Raw genomic sequence first — 21032 nt, forward strand, 5'->3', positions numbered from 1 at the left:
TCAAAGTCCAACAGGTTTATCTGATAGCAAATGATTTATTTGCTATGATTTATTTGGTAGCAAACTGAGTGCTGAGCAGGGAACATGCTTTGGGAAGTCCTCATCCAATTGGGAGTCCTGCTCTCAGTCACTCTCACTCTCACTTTCACTCTCTTCAGCCTTTTCAGTCTCTTCCCCTCCACCTCCCTCCACAAGATCAGCAAAGAAATCATCTCCACAACCAAACGCCTTCTTGCTCAGTGACTTCAACTTCCCATGTTTCTTCCGTCTCCTGTAGTCATCGATCACAATCCCATGGAGATTAGAAATATCCCAGAATTTCACTTTTTGGTCATGGGCACAGCTGGCCAGAAAGCGGCTCTGGTGGGATTTGGCTATCTGCTCTATGGGTTCTCCCACATGCTGCCCAACACTCCCAATCACCCGATTGGGAAAGATATTCACTGCCCTGGAAATGATGCGCACACAGTTAGAGGATTGCTCGTATACACAGGTAAACAGTTATATCTCAGTAAAAACACACGCATACACATAGTTACACATAGTTACAGCATGTTTCATACACTGTGCCATAGTGGGAATATCATTAGACTAGAATCTACAGACCTACAGTAATCAAAGTCTACTAGTTACCAAACCTTCTGCTACAGTAAATAATTCCTATTTAATTACTTGACCTTTCATGATTTGAAACTTTTATTAAATCTGCTCTTAACCTATTCTACTACAATCCCACCAATCCCAGTCTCTCTAGATAAGCAAAGTCATTCTGCTATCATTCTGGACCATCTCCACACTGAACACAGCCGAGCGCGAGCAATGTTTTATAAAACTTTTGGATAACTTCCTCACTTTTATAATCTTCCCTCTGTAGCAAATCCAAAGATCCTGTATGCTTTGCCTTACATCCTTCTCAATTCATCCTGACAGCCTTGAAGATTTGTTAACATACACGCCGGGGGCTCTGTGCCTCTATTTAGTTTAAATCTGCTTCATTCTTTCTACGTTACTCAGGGGCACAGGTTTAAGGTGCGAGGGGGCAGGGTTTAAAGGAGATGTACGAGGCAGATTTTTTATACAGAGGATGATGGCTGTTTGGAACACATTACCGGGGGAGGTAGTGGAAGTGGATATGATAGCAATTTTTAAGGGGACAAATCCATAAATAGGATGGGAATAGAGAGATATGGTCCCCGGAAGGGTAGGAGGTTTTAGTTCAGTGCAGGCTTGGAGGGCTGAAGGGCCTGTTCCTGTGCCGTAATTTTCTGTTCTTTTATCACATAAAATGCTGGAAATGCTCAACACTACAGATAGTAGCGAGGAATCAGGGATTAAACAAATATAAAGGCAGAGACATCAGGAGGAAGAATTCTTAGTCCTACACCCCCCCCCACTCCACCCACAACCTTTCCTATTTCTAACATTTCCTGGTTCTGATGAAAGGTCACAGATTTGAACTGTTAACTTGCTTTCTCTCTGCAGATGTTGCCTGACCTCTTCAATATTTCCACTGAATTCTTTTTCTTAAACATTTACAGCATCTACAGGACTTTGCCTCAATCTGTTTATATTTGTGTTAACTGTTTACATAGAAAAGAGGCTCCTAGCCCCGAGTTTAAAATAAGTCAACAATTTTTTATTCCTGAGGAGGGGCCATGAGGGAGCAGGGTGGGGGGGCTGCTGGGGGCAGGCCCAGGGGTTTGAGGGGGTGGTTACTCTACGTGATACATGGGATGGTATGACAGGCGTGGCACGGCGCTGTTATAAGTGTCTGGCTCAGTGAGTGTGACACGGTGAGATGTTGTGGTGGGCAGTGGACGTGGCTGTTTATTCTCACCTGATGACTCCATCCATCGACGCTGCACACAGAATTTTATCTGTGATGGGCACAACACAGTCAATGGATTCACCTGGCACCAAGAATCGATCACTGGTGGCACCAAACCCGTCCCAGTTGAAGAGGTAGATCATTCCCTCTGTTGAACTGCAGGCAACTTTACTCCCCCGCTAATCACACACAGAAACAGAGTCAGCAACTCATAGAAATCCTACAGTGCAGAAGAGGCCATTCTGCCCATCAAGTCTGTACCAACATTCTGACACAGCATCTTAGCCATGCCCTCTCCCCACCCATTTCCCATGACTAATCCATCTAACCTACATATCTTTAGACATTAAGGGGCAATTTAGCATGGCCATTGCACCTAACCTGCACATCTTTTAAAGTTTATTTATTAGTCACAAGTAAGACTTACATTAACACTGCAATGAAGTTACTGTGAAATTCTCCCAATCACTACAGTCCAGCGCCTGTTCGGGTCAGTGCACCTAATCAGCACCTCTTTCAGAATGTGGGAGGAAACCCACGCAGACACGGGGAGAATGTGCAGACTCCACACAGACAGTGACTGAGGCTGGAATTGAACTCAGGTCCCTGGCGCTGAGGCAGCAGTGCTAACCACTGTGCCACTCAAACTGCCAGCAAACTATGAATCAGGATAGAAGGGGAGCTGGGGACAGGAATGGGGAAGAAGGCAATCTTCCTAAAGATTATTTAATTCACCAGGATCTACTTGATGAACTTTACAGTCTATGTCCACAGAATCATTGGATTAGCAACAAGATCAGGAATTCCAATCCCAACTGGTGAACTGGAATTGAATCTGTTGCTCTGAGGGCATGCACCAGGACAATGGAGATGAAAAGCAGCATGCAATATCAACTCACTCAGTCCTTCCCTCAGCTGGCTGCCTCTAATCCTACAATCCCCACTGAATCCTGGATGTCAACCTGAGCACATCAGCAAGTTGGGCCTCAGCCCAGTGTCACTGTCCTCATCTCATTGGCCATTACTTGGAGAGGGAGAGGCCCTCACCCCAGTGCTGAGTTACAGACAGTCAGAGCAGAATGTGCATCCATTCGGAGTTCAGAGAGTAAAGATCCCAGGCCCTAACAGCAACAATCTGACTAAACCTCAACACTGTTCCCAGTGATCCCACAATGAGAAGGTCCCAGAACTCGGTCTGCATACATTACAATGCTGAAAGAACGTACCTTCATTATAGCCAGTGATGTGAGATCACCATCCTGAAACTCCGACTGCAGGTCAAAGCGACGCCTCTTAATGTTAAAAACACACATCGTACCATCACCACTGCACAGACAGACAGAGACATATTACTCACAGAGGGCGGGGGGGGGGGGGGGGGGGGGGAGGGCGGGGAGGACGGGGGGGGGAAGGGAGGGGAGGGCGGGGGGGAGAGAGAGAGGGGAGGGCGGGGGGGGGGAGAGAGAGGGGAGGGCGGGGGGGGGAGAGAGAGGGGAGGGCGGGGGGGGGAGAGAGAGGGGAGGGCGGGGGGGGGAGAGAGAGGGGAGGGCGGGGGGGGGAGAGAGAGGGGAGGGCGGGGGGGGGAGAGAGAGGGGAGGGCGGGGGGGGAGAGAGAGGGGAGGGCGGGGGGGGAGAGAGAGGGGAGGGCGGGGGGGGGGAGAGAGAGGGGAGGGCGGGGGGGGGGAGAGAGAGGGGAGGGCGGGGGGGGGAGAGAGAGGGGAGGGCGGGGGGGGGAGAGAGAGGGGAGGGCGGGGGGGGGAGAGAGAGGGGAGGGCGGGGGGGGGAGAGAGAGGGGAGGGCGGGGGGGGGAGAGAGAGGGGAGGGCGGGGGGGGAGAGAGAGGGGAGGGCGGGGGGGGAGAGAGAGGGGAGGGCGGGGGGGGGAGAGAGAGGGGAGGGCGGGGGGGGAGAGAGAGGGGAGGGCGGGGGGGGGAGAGAGAGGGGAGGGCGGGGGGGGGAGAGAGAGGGGAGGGCGGGGGGGGGAGAGAGAGGGGAGGGCGGGGGGGGGAGAGAGAGGGGAGGGCGGGGGGGGGAGAGAGAGGGGAGGGCGGGGGGGGAGAGAGAGGGGAGGGCGGGGGGGGGAGAGAGAGGGGAGGGCGGGGGGGGGAGAGAGAGGGGAGGGCGGGGGGGGGAGAGAGAGGGGAGGGCGGGGGGGGGAGAGAGAGGGGAGGGCGGGGGGGAAGAGAGGGGAGGGCGGGGGGGGAAGCGGGAGGGCAGTGAGCAAACAAAGGCTGCGTTCTCTGCAGCGCCGTCTCACAGCAATTCCTTGCAGCAAAGCAAGATCCCGCACCGTGACTTCAAACAAAGACAGAAAATGGTAGAAAGACTCAGCAGCTCTGTCAGCACCTGGGGGTAGAGAGGATGCTTCAGGGTCATGTGACACATTTCAGAATGGCGCCTTTCCAGAATATTCTATTTTTATTCCAGATTTACAGCATCTGCAGTATTTTGATTTATATTAACGTGATGAGGTCGGAGGATGCACATTTGTTTTTGCAGTTTTTATGCTGAAGCTAAGACGTGACAGCTGATGTGGGTGTTACGGGTTGTCCTGATGTGTGACGATACGGGTCATGTTAGCAAGGACAGCTGGGATTTATATAATCACTTTAGTGCCTTCATAGCGAGAGGATCTGAGTAGAGGGATAGGGATGTTTTGCTGCAATTGTATAGGGCGTTGGGAATATTGTGCGCAGTTTTAGTCTCCTTATCTGAGGAAGGATGTTCTTGCTATAGAGGGAGCACAGCAAAGGTTTACCAGGCTGATTCCTGGGATGGCAGCTCTGTCAAATGAGGAGAGACTTGATCAGTTATTCAACGATCAGCCAAGATCAAGATGAACACTGGAGCAGGCTCAAAGGGCTGAATGGCCTCCTCCTACTTCTGTTGTCGATGTTTCGATGTCCCAAGAAGCATCATAGAACCCTACAGTGCAGAAAGAGGCCCTTCGGCCCATCGAGTCTGCACCGAACACAATCCCACCCAGGCCCTAACCCCACATCTCTACATATTTCACCCACTAACCTACGCATCTCAGGGGCAATTTTTTTTTAGCACAGCCAATCAACCTAACCTGCACATCTCTGGACTCACGGGAGAGTTATCAGACAGAATGTGACATCAGTCCAAATGTGATATTGGGGCAGGCTTTGCCAGAATGGTAGGTTTTAGAGGCATTTATGGAGGGAACTTTGGTCCAAGCAGCTGAAGGAGCAACCATCAACAGCAGGACCCAGAATTCACAGAGCATTGAGATCCGAGAGTTGTAGCAAGTTACAGAGACAGATGTGCAAACTATAGTGGAATCAGAAGATTAACATTTTAAATAGGTCACATTAACAGCTGCACAGGAAGGTATTTTGACAAGACACGTGTGAGATTAAATTTGACCAGGGTCTAAAACAACAAAGGGACAGTCTATTGATAAGGATGAAGTTTATATAGCCACATTCAGTAACGTGTTTAATCACCCAAGGGTCACAAGTTCTAAAAGTTCTACAATGACCTCAGGGTCATAAGGTAAAAAGTTAATATCTTAAGTGAAGTGTGAAAGCGATAAACATAACTATCTACAGGTAATAAACTGGGCAGAGTGAGTAATAAATGTTGGCCTTGCTGGCAAATCTCACATCTCAAGAAAAAAAAACCTCAAACAACTGTTCCATTGCTGTTTAGAATCCGTCTAACAAATAGATGTGTTCACAGGAGCTTAAGAACTTAACGCAAACTGAAACCCAATGTACGACCGGATCATTCTGAATGTCAGTGCCATCCCTCACCAGCGCGGCGCCCCCTCGGGGCACTGAGACCTGGGTGTCCTTCAGCACCAGTCACTGAAGGTAAACACGCAGGTACAGTGGGCAGTAAAAAAGGCAAATGGTATGTTAGCCTTCTTGTGAAAGGATTCGAGTACAGGAGCAGGGATGTGTTGTTGCAATTATATAGGGGCGTTGGTGAGGCCACACCTGGAATATTGTGCACAGTTTTAGTTTCCTTTTCTGAGGAAGGATGTTCTTGTTCTCGAGGGAGTGAAGCGAAGGTTTATCAGGGTGATTCCAGGGATGGTGGGACTGATGTGTGAGGACAGATTGACCAGGTTAGAATTGTTTATGCTGGAGTTCAGAAAAGTGACGGGGAGTCTCATTGTCTAACAGGACTGGACAGGGGAAATGCAGGGAGAACGTTCCTGATGGTGGGGGTAGTCCAGAATCAGGGGTCACAGTCTGAGGATACAGGATAGACAGGTCAGGACAGAGATGAGGAGAAATTTCTTCAGCCTGGGGAATTCACTAGCACAGGAAGTAGAGGCCAAAACATTGATATCGCTCATCAGGCAAAGGATATGGAGGGGGCGGGGGGGGATCAGGCTATTGAGTTGGATGATCAGCCATGATCAGAATGGAGCAGGCTGCAAGGGCCTCCTCCTGCTCCTATTCCCTACATGAAGAAGATAGGACAGCACCACTCACATAACAATAATCACCGCATTTCTAAAGTACTTCACTGATTTGGAAACTCTCTGAATTGTCCAGAGAGCATCATAAAACTCAATCTGCAATGGCTTATAGTTTGTGTAGCTTGTTCTAGCGTGAACACGTCACCATCTGCTGGTAGATGTGTGAGACTGCTTATTCTCGTTATCAGGCAGGATAAAGACGGGACAATCAAAAACTGACATTTTGTAATGCCTTTAACAGAGGAAAACATCCAAATGTAATTAATCAAACTAAAACTGATAGAGCTATCAGGTGATAACAGTGTGATTGACAGCAGGGTTTAATGTGATCTTAAGGAGCAGAGAGAGAAATGGAATAAGGAGGACATTCCAGAGCTTGGAGTGAGTGGCAGGGGGTGGGGGTGGTGCAGGCGGGCTTCCATGGCTAGAGATAAACACTTCAATCAAGAGGATGGGGATATAGGTAAGAGTGATGTGGATATGCCGGCGTTGGACTGGGGTAAACACAGTAAAAAGTCTGACAACTAGCTTTCGAGGGGTTTCCCTCTTCTTCAGGTGAACCTGAAGAAGAGGGAAACCCCTCGAAAGCTTGTGAGTTTACTATCAAATAAATCGGTTGGACTAAAACCTGGTGTTGTCAGACTTTTTACTGTGATAAGAGGCCAGAGGTGCAGGAACACAGAGTTCTCAGAGTGTTGGAGGAATTTACAGATGAAGAAGGACAATGTCGCAAATGGATTTGACCACGAAGATGAGAATTTTAAATTTGAGGTGTTTGTGATCTGAGAGCGATGTAGACTGATTGAAGGGGACTTGTTGTGGGTTAGGGGCAGAGGTTTGAATGAGCTCCAGATGTTAGAAGATGAGAAACAACCTTGGAGTATTGTTGAAATCATCAAGTCTGGAGATACTAAATGCAGTGGCTGAGAGTTTGGAAGCTCGGCATGGGGGAAGGTATCTCAGCTGAGAGCAGTGGTCAGCGTAAACTTGTACCCCGGCCCGAGGGACTCTTGTACCTGGTTGTAAGCAGGATTTTTTTGTTCGGGTCAATTGCGATGTCACTGATGTAATCATCATGATTTTTCATCTCCATGAAGGACGTTCCCTTACGCAGGTCCCACACTTTCAACTGACCATCGTCATCACCAGTGGCAAAGAGATTCTCATCGATAATCTTCAAGCTATTAATGGCAGCACTGCAGGGGACAAAGACAATGGAACTGGAGTCAAAGGTCAGCCACTGGGGGGAAAGCAGAGTCAAAGGTCAGCCACTGGGGGGAAAGCAGAGTCAAAGGTCAGCCACTGGGGGGAAAGCAGAGTCAAAGGTCAGCCACTGGGGGGAAAGCAGAGTCAAAAGTAAAACAAGAGCCGCAAAGGACTGAGAGTGTTTCCCGGTTTCTAACATAACCTGATTAACAAGTTTAACATGACCAAGGGATAGCACAAATAGCAAACCAATTGGGAAACAACTACCTATAAGGGAATGAAATGCAGCTAAGGGATGTAAACTGAGGAAAGATATTGTCACATATAGATATATTCCCCACGCCTGAGCTCAAATCCTGCTGGCCTCCCCATTCACTCATTCCCACTTGTTGCACCCCTCACTCACCAATCCCCACCCTCACACAGGCTGGTAATCAGCCACATCACAAACCTGTGAGCTTTTGGAATCTTTGTCATCAATTTGCCCCTTTCAACGTTGAGAATGTGAATTGACTTGTCTTTGGAAACTGTGAAAAGTTCTGAAAGAGAAAGAACAGGGTGAATTCTGACAGACACGCGCTGAGTAGCTCAAATATTCACAACTTCAATCACACTAAATTGGAAGAGGTGTAAAACATTCACAGGGGAGCAGTAAAAATCCAACTGAAAAATCCATGAAACCCTTCAAAAGCAGAAAGTGCTCACTTCAATATCCCCACCACTAGCTCCAGCTAAAGCTGCACAATATCACTGAAAGGGATTAAAGCTAAAGTTTATTAGTGTCACACACAGGCTTACATTAACACTGCAATGAAGCCACTGTGAAGATTCCCCTATTTGCCACATTCTGACGCCTGTTCAGGTACAGCGAGGGAGAAGTTAGCATGGCCAGTTCATCTTTCGGACTGTGGGAGGAAATCGGAGCACCCGGAAGAAACCCACGCAGACATGGGGAGAATGTGCAGACTCTGCACAGTAACCCAAGACAGGAATTGAACCTGGGTCCCTGGCACTGTGAGGCAGCAGTGCTAACCACTGTGCCACCCTGAGCAGCAGGCAGGAGGTGAGAAGCAGGCAGTATTGTTAAAAGTATTACTTTAAGACGCAGCTTGCAGTGAAAGTTTACTGAATTCCTGACTGCTGCAGGTATTGAGCTCAACCAGGCTTACCCTGCCCATTTGAGGAAAATGCCAGCTGTCGACAGGATTTCAAATGATGTCCTGATGACCAAAGCTCCTGGTTTGCAGATTCCTCACAAGAATACGAAATTCTGCAACAAGATGGGAGGTAGATCAGTCTCCTTGGAATTGATTCACAGCGAGTTTCCATTAGTTCCTGTGGACACTGCTCAGTGTTACCCCCAACTGAAGACCATCAGCAATAGAAACACAAGGCCAACAGCAACCCCCAGCCTGCTCCGCCATTCAATAGGACCACGGCTGATCCAACATTCTCCCAAACCCTGGATTCCCTTACTGATCAAAAATCTATCTTAGCCTTAAAAATACTAAGGACTCTGCTCCCACAGCTCTGTGGCAGTGAGGTTCCAAAGATGCTCAAACCTCAGAGAGGAGATTCCTCCTCTTAGTCTTAATTTGGCACCCCTTTATTCTGAAACTATTGGAGTCAGAGAGATGCAGAAAAGGTTCTTTGGCCCAACAACTCTGCATTGACAATAACTATCACTAAAATCACTCTAATCCCATTTTCATAGAATCATAGATCCCTACAGTGCAGAAAGAGGCCCTTCAGCCCATCGAATCTGTACCAAACACAATCCCACCCAGGCCTTACCCCCATATCCTTACATATTCTACCCACTAACCCCTTTAACCTAAGCATCCTAGTATTCTAAGGGGCATTTTTAGCACAGCCAATCAACCTAACCCACACATCTTTGGACTGTGGGAGGAAATTGGAGCACCCGGAGGAAACCCATGCAGACACGAGGAGAATGTGCAAACTCCAAACAGATAGTGACCCAAGCCGGGAATCGAACCCAGGACCCTGGAGCTGTGAAGCAGCAATGCTAACCACTCTGCTACCATACCAACCTTGTCCATATCCTTGAATATTATGATATTTCAAGTGTTTATCCAAATACTTTTTAAAGTTTGTAAGGTTTCCAGCCTCCACTACCTTCCCAGGCAGTGCATTCCAGATTCCCACCACCCCGAGTGAATCCCCTCTGAATCTCCTGCCCCTCACCTTATCTGCACTCCTCAATCTTATACACCTCAATCATGACCCCCCCCCACCCACCTCAGCCTTCTCTGCTCTAAAGAAAACGATCAAATCTATCCAGTCTCTCCTTATAGCTCAAATGCTCCGTTCCAGGTGACATCCTGGTGAATGTCCTCTGTACCTCGAAGGCAATCACATATTTGCTACAGTGAGGTGACTAGGACTGTACACAGTACTCCAGCTGTGGCCTAAACAACACTCTGTACAGCTTCAACATAACATCCTTGCTCTTATATTCTATGCCACAATTACTCTATGTGGGACATAGAGTAATTGTGGCATAGAATATAAGAGCAAGGATGTTATGTTGAAGCTGTACAGAGTGTGTCCCACATGCCTTCTTAACTATCCTATTCACCTGCTCTGTTGCCTTCAGAGATCTATGAATAAATACTCCAAGGTGCTTCCTGCCATTCATTAAGTACTTCCTTGTCTTATCTCTTCTAAAGTGTACCAGCTTGCACTTATAAGGGTTAAATACTATCTGCCACTCATCTGTCCAGCCCACCTATATCTTCCTGTAACCTATAACATTTTTCTTCACTATTTACCACTCTTGTTGCCATCTACAAACTTGCTTATCATTCCCCCACATTATCATCTATATTATTTATGTAAGCAACAAACAATAAAGGTCCCAACTTTGAGCCTTGTGTTACGCCACTGGACACTTGCCTCCAGTCATTCGAACAGAGTACGTATGTAGTACGCACTGTAATTACAACATTACAAAGCTCACCTCTGACTGTGTGGCAAATTCCCCTCCAACTCAATTTTCAAGTTTGCCGTCGACACCACCATACTGGGTTGGATCTCAAACAATGATGAGACAGAGTACAGGAATGAGAATCTGGTGAACTGGTGCGGCAACAATAATCTCTCCCTCAATGTCAACGAAATGAAGGAGCTTGTCATCAACATTAGGAAGCATAGAGGAGAACATGCCCCTGTCTACATCAATGGTGGCGAAGTAGAAAGGGTTGAGATCTTCAAGTTTTTAGGTGTCCGGATCACCAACAACCTGTCCTGGTACCCTCATGCCGACACTATAGTTAAGAAAGCCCCACCAATGTTTATTGATTTTTTTGAGAAAGTGACCAAAGAGGTGGATGGGGGTAAGGCAGTTGACGTGGTATATATGGATTTTAGTAAGGCGTTTGATAAGGTTCACCATGGTAGGCTTCTGCAGAAAATGCAGATGTATGGGATTGAGGGTAATCTAGGAAATTGGATCAGGAATTGGCTAGCAGATAGGAGACAGAGGGTGGTGGTTGATGGTAAATATTCGTCATGGAGTTCAGTTACAAGTGGTGTGCCTCAGGGATCTGTTTTGGGGCCACTGCTGTTTGTAATTTTTATTAATGATCTGGATGAGGGTATAGTTGGGTGGATTAGTAAATTTGCTGATGACACCAAAGTCGGAGGTGTGGTAGATTGTGAGGAAGGGTGTCATAGTTTGCAGGGAGACTTAGACAGGTTGCAGAGCTGGGCCGAGAGGTGGCGGATGGAGTTTAATGCGGAGAAGTGTGAGGTAATTCACTTTGGTCGGTGCAACATCGTGGGCCGAAGGGCCTGTTCTGCGCTGTAATGTTCTATGTTCTAATGTCTCTACGTACTCAGAAGGCTAAGGAAATTTGGCATGTCAGCTGCGACTCTTACCAACTTTTACAAATGCACCATTGAAAGTATTCTTTTTAGTTGTATCACAGCTCGATATGGCTCCTGCTCTGCCCAAGACCACAAGAAACTACAAAAGATCATGCAAAGATCCTTCAGAACGATCTGGATAGGTTGGGTGAATGGGTTAATCAGTGGCAGTTGCAGTATAATTTGGATAAGTGTGAGGTTATTCACTTTGGAAACAAAAACAAGGCAGCAGATTACGATTTGAATGGCTGTAAATTGGGAGAGGGGGGTGTGCAGAGGGACCTGGGCGTCCTTGTACACCAGTCACTGAAGGTAAGCATGCAGGTACAGCAGGCGGTAAAGAAGGCAAATGGTATGTTGGTCTTCATTGTGAGAGGTTTCGAGAATAGAAGCAGGAATGTGTTGTTACAATTATACAGGGGCCTTGGTGAGGCCACACCTAGAGTATCGGGTGCAGTTTTGGTTTCCTTTTCTGAGGAAGGATGTTCTTGCCCTCGAGGGAGTGCAGTGAAGGTTTACCAGGCTGATTCCGGGGATGGTGGGACTGATGTGTGAGGAGAGATTGACCAGGTTAGGATTGTTTTCACTGGAGTTCAGACGAATGAGGGGGGAAATCTCATGGAGGCTTACAAAATTCTAACAGGTCTAGACAGGATAGATGCAGGGAGGATGTTCCTGATGGTGGGGTAGTCCAGAACCAGGGGTCACTGTCTGAAGATTCAGGGTAGATCATTTCGGACAGAGGTGAGGGAATGTTTCTTAATCTAAAAAATGCGGAATTCATTACCACAGGAAGTAGTTGATGCCAAAACATTGAATGTATTCAAAAGGCGGCTGGATATAGCACTTGGGCTGAACGGGATCAAAGGTTATGGGGAGAAAGCAGGATTAGGCTATTGGACGATCAGTCATGATCATAATGAATGGTGGAGCAGGCTCGAAGGGCCAAATGGCCACCTCCTGCTCCTATCTTCTATATTTCTATGTGAACGTAGCCCAATCCATCACGCAAACCAGCCTCTCGTCCATTGACTCTGTCTATACTTCCCGCTACCTCGGCAAAGCAACCGGCATAATTAAGGAGCCCACACACCCCAGACATTCTCTCTTCCACTTCCTTGTGTTGGGAAAAAAATTCAAAAATCTGAGGTCATGTACCAACCAACACAAGAACAGTTTCTTCCCTGCTGCCATCAAACTTATGAGTGGGCATACCTTGCATTAAGTGGATCTTTCTCTACACCCTAGCTATGACTGTAACATCACATTCTACATGCTCTCATTTCCTTCTCTATGAAAGGTATGCTCTGTCTGTATAGCACGCAAGAAACAATACTTTTCACTGTATGTTAACACGTGACAATAATAAACCAAATCAAGTCCGTTTCAGATCCAGCTCGCCACATTTCCCTGAAATCTGCGTGCTTCAACCTTTTCAAAATCTTTGCAAGAATACATATAAACTATATCATCCTGAACTTACTTCATCCACTCGATCACTCTTTAAAAAAATTCTATCAAATTTGTTAGGCATAACTTCCCTCTGACAAAATCATGCTGACTATTCCTAAATAACGCTTACCTTTCCAAGTGGACATTAATTCACTCCTTCAGAATTTTCTCCAATAGTTTCCCTACCACTGACGTGAGATTCATTGGTCTGTAATTTCCTGGTTCATCTCTACCCTCCTTGAAAACTGGAACCACATTAGCCGTCCTCCAGTCCTCTTCCCCTGTGTCCAAAGAGGAATTAAAAATTTGTGTCTGAGCCCCCTGCAATTTCCTGCCTCTCCTCCCACAGTAGCCTGGGGATTTGTCCTTTTATAAATCCGCCATAGCCTCCAATATCTCTTCATTTCCTATGTCAAACTATACAAGTTGCTCGGTATCCCCTTTCCTGAATTCTGTACCTATGGTTCTCCTTTTCCTGAATGAAAACCGATGAGAAGTATTCATTTAGCTATTTTCCAATATCCTGCAGCTTCACACACATCGTTCTCTTGGCCACTGATGGGCTCTACTCTTACCCTGGTTCACCTCTTCCCCTTAATGTATTTACAGAATATTTTAGGATTCTCTCTAATCATGTTTGCAAGTCTTTTTTAAATGCCCCTTTTTTGCACTTCCTATATCCCTCAAGTGCTGCAGCTGAATTGCTTCCTTCAGACTTACTCAAAGGCTTTGTCTTCTTCCTCATCCAGTCCTGAATTGTCCTAGACATCCTTGAACTTACCACTCCTACATTTACCCCCACAGGGGGCATGTTGAACCTGTACTCTCCCCAGTCCCTGTTTGAATGCCTCCCACCATTCCGCTGTAGATTTTCCTGTGAGGAGCTGTTGTCCTCTTTGGCCAAATCCTGGCTTATTTTAATAAAACCTGCCTTCCTCCCAGTCCAAAGTTGTCTTTTGCAGGCCATTTTTCTCCTTGTCTGGAACAAATCTGAACCATTCCGTGTTGAAGTTGCTATTTCTAAAATGCTCCCCCACTGCCACCTTGAACACTTTTCCGGCCTCGCTCCCCGGAGCCGGATCCAGCACTGCTCCATTCCTTGTTAGGCCTTCCACATATTGATATAAAATTTCATGAAACCCACCCCCTCTAAACTCTTTACACTGTGACTCTGGTCCCAGACTCTGTTCCCTCTGGTCCATGGGGGAAAACATCCTCGCAACATTTACTCTGTCAAGCCCCTTAAGAAGCTGATATGTTTCAATGAGATCCCCTCTCATTCTTCTAAATTCTAACCAGCAGCATCCAATCAGTTCAACTTTCCTTCATAAGACAATCCCTCCATACGTGGGATCATCTGAGTGAATCTTCTCTGAACGGCCTCCAATGAAATAATATCTTTCCTTAAGTAAGGAGGGGGAGGTGATGGCCGAGTGGTTTTATCACTAGACTATTAATCCAGAAACTTAGCTAATGTTCCGGTGACCTGGGTTCAAATCCCGCCACAGCAGATGGTGGAATTTGAATTCTATGAAAATAATCTAGAATTAGAAATCTACTGACGACCATGAAACCATTGCTGAGTGTTGGGAAAAAACCCATCTGGTTCACTAACATCCTTTAGGGAAGGAAATCTGCCGTCCTTACCCGGTCTGGCCTACACGTGACTCTAGAATCACAGCAATGTGGTTGACTCTCAACTGTCCACTGAAGAAGGGTAACTAGAGATGGGCAATAGATGCCAGCCAGCGACGCCATGTCCCATAAATGAATAAAAAAAAGGAATCAAAATTGCTCTCAGTCCCAGGCTGGGACTTGCTCATGAAAAAACAGAACACAACCTCATGATCCCAGATCCACCCCACAGACTGATAGCGACCCCCACCGACTGTCACACTACCCCCCCCGTCCCCCCGACTGTCACGCTCACCCCCTCCTCCCCCCGACTGTCACGCTCCCCCCTCCTCCCACTGACTGTCACGCTCCCCCCCTCCTCCCTCCGACTGTCACACTCACCATTCCCCCTCACTCAATGTCACAGTCACTGTGTAAAACTCTGTTAGTTGGAATCACACCAATCACAAAGGAAGATGGCTCTGTGGTTGGAGGTCAATCATCTGAACTCCAGGACATCACCGCAGGAGTTCCTGCAGTGGAAAACTCCCACACCCAACCACCTTCAGCTGCTTCATCAATGATTTGTGTTCTATCTTAAGGCCAAAAATGGCAATGCAGATGGCCATTGACTACTGTGTTATTCACAGTTCTCTGATAATGAGGCAGTTTATGTCCATGTGCAGCAAGACCTGAACATTGAGATTCGGGCTGACGTTGGTGCCACACGTGCCAGTCAATGACCATCTCCTATTGACATTCAACAGCAGTACCACCATGGAATCCCAATAGTGTCAAAGGAGTCCATTCAGCCCATCACATTGCACCAACTCTCTGAAAGAGCATTCCAACTAAGCCTGCCCCACCCCCACACTGTGCGTTCAAGGCGGCAACTCATCACCACCTCCTCTGAGGTGATTAGGGATGAGGGATGGTCTCACCAGTGACAGCTACATTCTGTGAAAGAATCTTTAAAAACTCCATCCATAACCAATCATTCCCTCCACCACTGAAGCAGAGTGGAAAAAGGTAACTCATCTTCTAACTCCCTGAAACCTCGACCATCTATAAGGTACGAGCCAGGAGTATGATGGAATATCTCCATCGGCTTGAATGACTCCAGCTCCAACAACACTCAAAGCTCAGCACCATCCAGGGCAAGTCAGCTCTATCCACCACCTTAAACGTTCTCTCCCTCCACCATTGTTGTACAATGGCAGCAGCGTGTACCGTTTACATGAAGCACTGCAGCAGTTCACCAAGACTCCTTCAACAGCACCTTCTAAACTGCAATCTCTACCACCTGGAAGGACAAGGGCAGCAGACTGTCGGGAACAGTTGGAATTTGAACTCACTATCTGTGTACCTCGATGTCTTGGACTATATGTGGAACAAGCACAAGTTAATCTGCAAAGATCTGACAGAGTGGGTGTGGGAATCTGGGGGTAATTTCCTGAAAACTGCCCTAGGTACAGAGTGTCGACAATTTTCCATTGTTTTACTTATGAGTTTATCAATCATTACCATTTTAACTGTTATCACTTTCCATCAACCAAAACAAATCACAATTGTTCAAAGGTTAATACTATTCAAACTGTTTACATAATTTCTTTCACATAAAACCCTTTTAAAGCTAAAAATGCATTGATAATTTTAATTATTCATTGAAGGATGTTCATGTAAAGAAGAACAAAGAACATCACAGCACGGGAAACAGGCCCTTCGGCCCAATGAGCCCGCGCCGCCGTCCTACTATCTCAGTGACCTATTCATGATTTTAGTCTACGCCTAACGTGCGAGGATCAGGGAAGGAAATCTGTGTTAAATAAATAATATTTTGGTTTCCTTTCTGCCAAAAGAAATCAGTCTCAGATTCTGTCAGGGAGAGATTTCTAATAGAATGACAGCATTTATGATGGGGTTTTAAAGCTAACTTTTTATACATGAATAGGAGAGGTAGTGATATTGTCACTGGACTAGTAATCAATGCTCTGCGGACATGGATTCAAAGTCGCCACAGCAGATGGTGACATTTGAATTCAATAAAAACAAAATCTCCCAATTAAAGGTCTAATGGTGACTGTGAAATTATTGTCGATTGTTGTAAAAACCCACCTGGTGATGGGGAGTGATGTTGGAGACAAGGGGAGCGATGTTGGAGACAAGGGGAGCGATGTTGGAGACAAGGGGAGCGATGTTGGAGACAAGGGGAGCCTGATAGGCTGAGACTTAAGGTTCAATTCCTCTTACTCCTCTCCTGCTCGCAGAGATCCCTGTGCATGCTTCTGGGACCAAAGCAAAACCCCACTTTCTTAACATTCCCCAAGCTAAACTTTAAAAATATGGAAACAAAAAACTGAGAATATTGACCACAAAAAACTGTCAGAATCTCAAGAAAATGCTTCACCAATACCCTGGAGAGAAGGAAGCCTGCTGTCTCTACTTTCCCCACCAGCACCATCTTGAGGAGACTGGGGCTGGCTAATAAACATTGACTTTACCAACAAGGATTTCAACCCATGAAATTAAAATTCACATTTTAGGAAGAAAGTTAGCCTGAAACTCATAAGCCTGTCTTGCAGTTGGTCTCCGAGGGACCCAAAGGGAACAGAAATTGACTGCTTGATGACCCAGTGATACAATTACAGCCACAATGCTCCCCTAACAGAATATGTTGCATTTTACTCCGGGATCGTCATATACCATTTGTTTTTACTTTATCTTTTGGTGAGAGTTGGCCTCACACGTGTGCACATTTCAAAAATTCAACTTATACATGTGCATTTTTTTTTACCTGTGCTAAACATTGAGCAGATTGCTCTGATAATGATGATAAGACTAGAGTGAAACACATACACATAAACATCTCCATCCACATCTCCCGCTGCAATGACATCCCGGGTTGGGTGAAAGTCTATCGTATTTACAATTGCATCAAAAGTGATGTCTTCAGGAGTCTCTCTCACTCTGGGCTCTTTCACCTCCTCATCTTCAGAATCATCCTGTCAGGGCAAGAGGTTAGAGGCAGGAATATGGTCAGCTTCAGCAAATCACAGGTCCTCAAACAATCCCAAAGGTACAAAATCATTAAACTCAGGCAGGAGCTCTGTGTAATCAGAGTAAGTGTAGTATAATCAGTAAGTGAGGTGCCCTATCATCTGAGATTTAGCTGCAATACTGGCTGAGAGAAAGCTTTTCTCTCTGTTCTAAAGGTCCTTGGTGAAATTGTTTGGATTGTTTAAACTGAAGCATCTGCAGTGGATTCCATCTCTCCAGGGACCTGAGCACATAACCCAGGCTGAGACGCCAGTGCAGATTGAGGGAGAGCTACACTATCAGAAGATTCAATAAACCAAAACCCCACCTTCCTCAAAGGATGAAAAAGTGCACATTGTGTTGAGGGATAAAGAACATGGAGCCAGTGATAAAGGAATAATTATAAGAGTTTTAGCACAGAGCAGAGGATGCTCCTGTGAAATTTATTTCCAAGATCGTGGATTAAGGAAGTCAATATTCAAGATTAGTCCGGATCAGTGCATGAAGAAGGGGAGGTTCCAAGGATATGGGAACAGATCAGATAAACATGAGGAGGACTATTTGGTTGCACAGGGGCTACACACTGACACAGACTGATCAGTTGAATGGCTTTGCTGTAATTTGTGGGGAAGATTCCTGCAGGAATGTCCAGGCCAACATTTTCTCTCAATCATCAGCACCCAAATCAATTAGTTAGTTATTTATTCACTACCTAATCACGTCTCCGTACTGCACACAAACCAACTGTCAAAGCAATCCATTTGTTTAAAGCGATAAACGCGCTATTTCTTTCCAAAAAAAAATGCTGCACTTATTTAGCATCTATCACAACCTCAACAAAACCCAAAGCATTTTACAGCCAATAAATTACTTTCTATCCGTCATTCCTAATACAGGAAATTATAAACAGCAATATAACCAATATGCAGCACAGCTGCTTTGTTTTAAAGGCATACTTTACTGGCCAGGGTACAGAGGAGAATTCTGCTCTTCCTCCAAATGTCAGGAGTTCTTTTCTATCCATCTGTTTAAGATCTCATTTAAAATATAACGCAACAGTCCTTTAACCTCCACTGGATTCGATGTTCAAGTGTCTGGGGTGAGACAGCAAGCTGAGTTTGTGACTCAGAACACAGCAGTCCACACAGAGCCACAACCGAAACCAGTAACGAAGGGGCAGGCCCAGATTCCCACTGTCAACTCCGTGCTCCCGGTGGGAAATGGCAATTACCTCATTGGTCAAGGATGCCTCCTGAGCAGCTTCACACACACCGGAACTTTCTTGCATATTCTGTCCTTCCTGAATAAACACAAAGAAGAAGAAAAAAGCATGAACGTTTATTGAACACTTTGCTAAATACACACTGGTCCTTCTGCTCAATTTCCTGTTATCACTTGCTCTGATTCTCGATACAGTTGCAGCCCCAAAACAGAATAAGGAATTGAAAAATGCTGAAATATGAAGACCCCAACTGAGTTCGCAAATATATCAAATATATTATGTTGCAGCTGTACAAAACTCTGGTGCGGCCGCACTTGGAGTATTGCGTACAGTTCTGGTTGCTGCATTATAGGAAGGATGTGGAAGTATTGGAAAGGATGCAGAGGAGATTTACCAGGACGTTGCCTGGTATGGTGGGAAGGTCTTATGAGGAAAGACTGAGAGACTTAAGGCTGTTTTCGTTAGAGAGAAGAAGGTTAAGAGGTGATTTAATACAGGCATATAAGATGATCAGAGGATTAGATAGGGTGGACAGTGAGAGCCTTTTTCCTTGGATGGTGATGGCTAACACAAGGGGACATAGCTTTAAATTGAGGGGTGATAATTAAGGACAGATGTCAGAGGTAGGTTCTTTACTCAGAGGGTAGTAAGGGCGTGGAATGTCCTGCCTGTAACAGCAGTTGTGGATTCGCCAACATTAAGGGCATTTAAATGATCATTGGATAAACATATGGATGATATTGGAATAGTTTAGGTTAGATGGGCTTTAGGTGGTTTCACAGGTCAGTGCAACATCGAGGGTCAGAGGGCCTGTACTGCGCTGGAATGTTCTATCACATGATCAGCAAGCCAATGAGCCCAGAGAATGTCTCAGCATCAATCCAGTGTCTCCATTCAGCCCATTTCTCACGCACACGTGTCCCTTGCTCACGCTGGAGCAACTTCCACTTTTTACAAACACAAACCCCAATCTTTATTCCTGATCAGCCGGTCAGCAATTCAGTAATTACCATGAATTCTGTCGGTTACAATTATCTGGGATTTTTCCCTTCAATCCAATGGCAGCTGGGAAGAGAACAGAATGTCAAGTGAAAGGCAGGCTAAAATATTTGTTCCAATTTATTTGCAAGTAAAATAAAATAAAGCAAATTACACTGCAAGATGAATGACAGCGTTTAACACAAAAGAGAAACCACATTTCTGGCCACTCTTCTCAGTCTAATGGTGATTTGCCCAAAGCTAAAAAGAACTTGGATTAGGAGTCATTTGCATCTAAACAGAGTCCACGTGGGAATCCATCACAATGACTGGTGAATTCCTGGTGGAGAAAGCATAAGAACATAAGAAATAGGAGCAGGAGTAGGCCATCTAGCCCTTCGAGCCTGCCCCGCCATTCAATAAGATCATGGCTGATCTGTCGTGTCTCAGTTCCACATTCCCGCCCTCTCCCCATAACCCTTAATCCCCTCTCATCAAAAACCTATCTACCCGCGTCTTAAATATATTTAGCGAGGCAGCCTCCACCACTTCAACGAGCAGAGAATTCCAGGGATTCACCACCCTTTGAGTGAAGAAGTTCCTCCTCAACTCCGTTCTAAACCGCCCCCCCCTTTACCTTGAGGCTGTGTTTCTCCCCACTGACCTACACATGATTAAAAGTGGAATTACAATTCTGGAGATAGTCTAGAGGAATTCAGACAAAAGGAACTCTGAACATCAGCAATGTCTTTGGACAGCTGGAGGGAGAGAATGAGAAAATACAAAAACATTGCCAGAGTGGCACAGACGTCAGCATTGTCACCTCACAGTGCCAGGGACCCAGTTCGATTCCTGGTTGGGGTCACTGTCTGTGCGGAGTCTGCATGCCTTTCCTCCGGGTGCTCCAGTTTCCTTCCGGAAGCCAAAAGACACGCTGGTTAGGTGCACTGGCCGTGCTAAATTCTCCCTCAGTGTACCCAAAGAGGTGCTGGAGTGTGGCGACTAGGGGATTTTCACAATAACTTCATTGCAGTGTTAATGTAAGCCTAGTTGTGACTAACAAATAAACTTACGTTTATAAAATAAAGTGGTTCATCCAACCAGCTATGCATGATTTCAATCAGACCCCATAGCACAACGCTTCCAGGTAAACAACAACCATTTTCCAAATTGTGGGACCCTCTGCTCATTGGAGATAAACATAGATGATTACATTCATCATCGATACCAGTATGCTAGCTCAGCCTTTAACTGACTTGTTTGTATTCCTGACTCCAGGAACAACTAGTCTACTCAGCACCCGGATGGAGCAGGAGACTCCCAGGAGGACAGATGTACTCAAAGCATCACC

At 46.2% G+C, this 21032-nt stretch overlaps 1 protein-coding gene across 4 annotated transcripts in view; it reads right to left on the reverse strand.

Moving 5' to 3' along the window:
- The window catches only part of wdr55 (WD repeat domain 55), a 59230-nt gene continuing 38198 nt past the window's right edge, over positions 1–21032 (reverse strand). For 3 of the 4 annotated variants that reach the window (XM_080213304.1, XM_080213305.1, XM_080213302.1), the window contains exons 2-10: positions 19714–19768; positions 18713–18781; positions 17302–17447; positions 8658–8758; positions 7940–8027; positions 7299–7478; positions 3055–3154; positions 1838–2007; positions 1–448 (exon numbers count right to left, since the gene is read on the reverse strand). In XM_080213304.1, the coding sequence (XP_080069430.1) occupies positions 124–448; positions 1838–2007; positions 3055–3154; positions 7299–7478; positions 7940–8027; positions 8658–8758; positions 17302–17447; positions 18713–18781; positions 19714–19716 (1182 nt within the window). In that variant the 5' untranslated portion in view covers positions 19717–19768 and the 3' untranslated portion in view covers positions 1–123. Of the gene's footprint in view, positions 449–1837; positions 2008–3054; positions 3155–7298; positions 7479–7939; positions 8028–8657; positions 8759–17301; positions 17448–18712; positions 18782–19713; positions 19769–20754; positions 20882–21032 lie in introns of those variants that run through there. The other variant, XM_080213303.1, reaches the window with a different exon arrangement.

This window comes from Carcharhinus amblyrhynchos, chromosome 26, assembly GCF_965287045.1.
Source record: "Carcharhinus amblyrhynchos chromosome 26, sCarAmb.v2.hapA, whole genome shotgun sequence".
In the NCBI taxonomy this organism is placed as follows: Eukaryota; Metazoa; Chordata; class Chondrichthyes; order Carcharhiniformes; family Carcharhinidae; genus Carcharhinus; species Carcharhinus amblyrhynchos.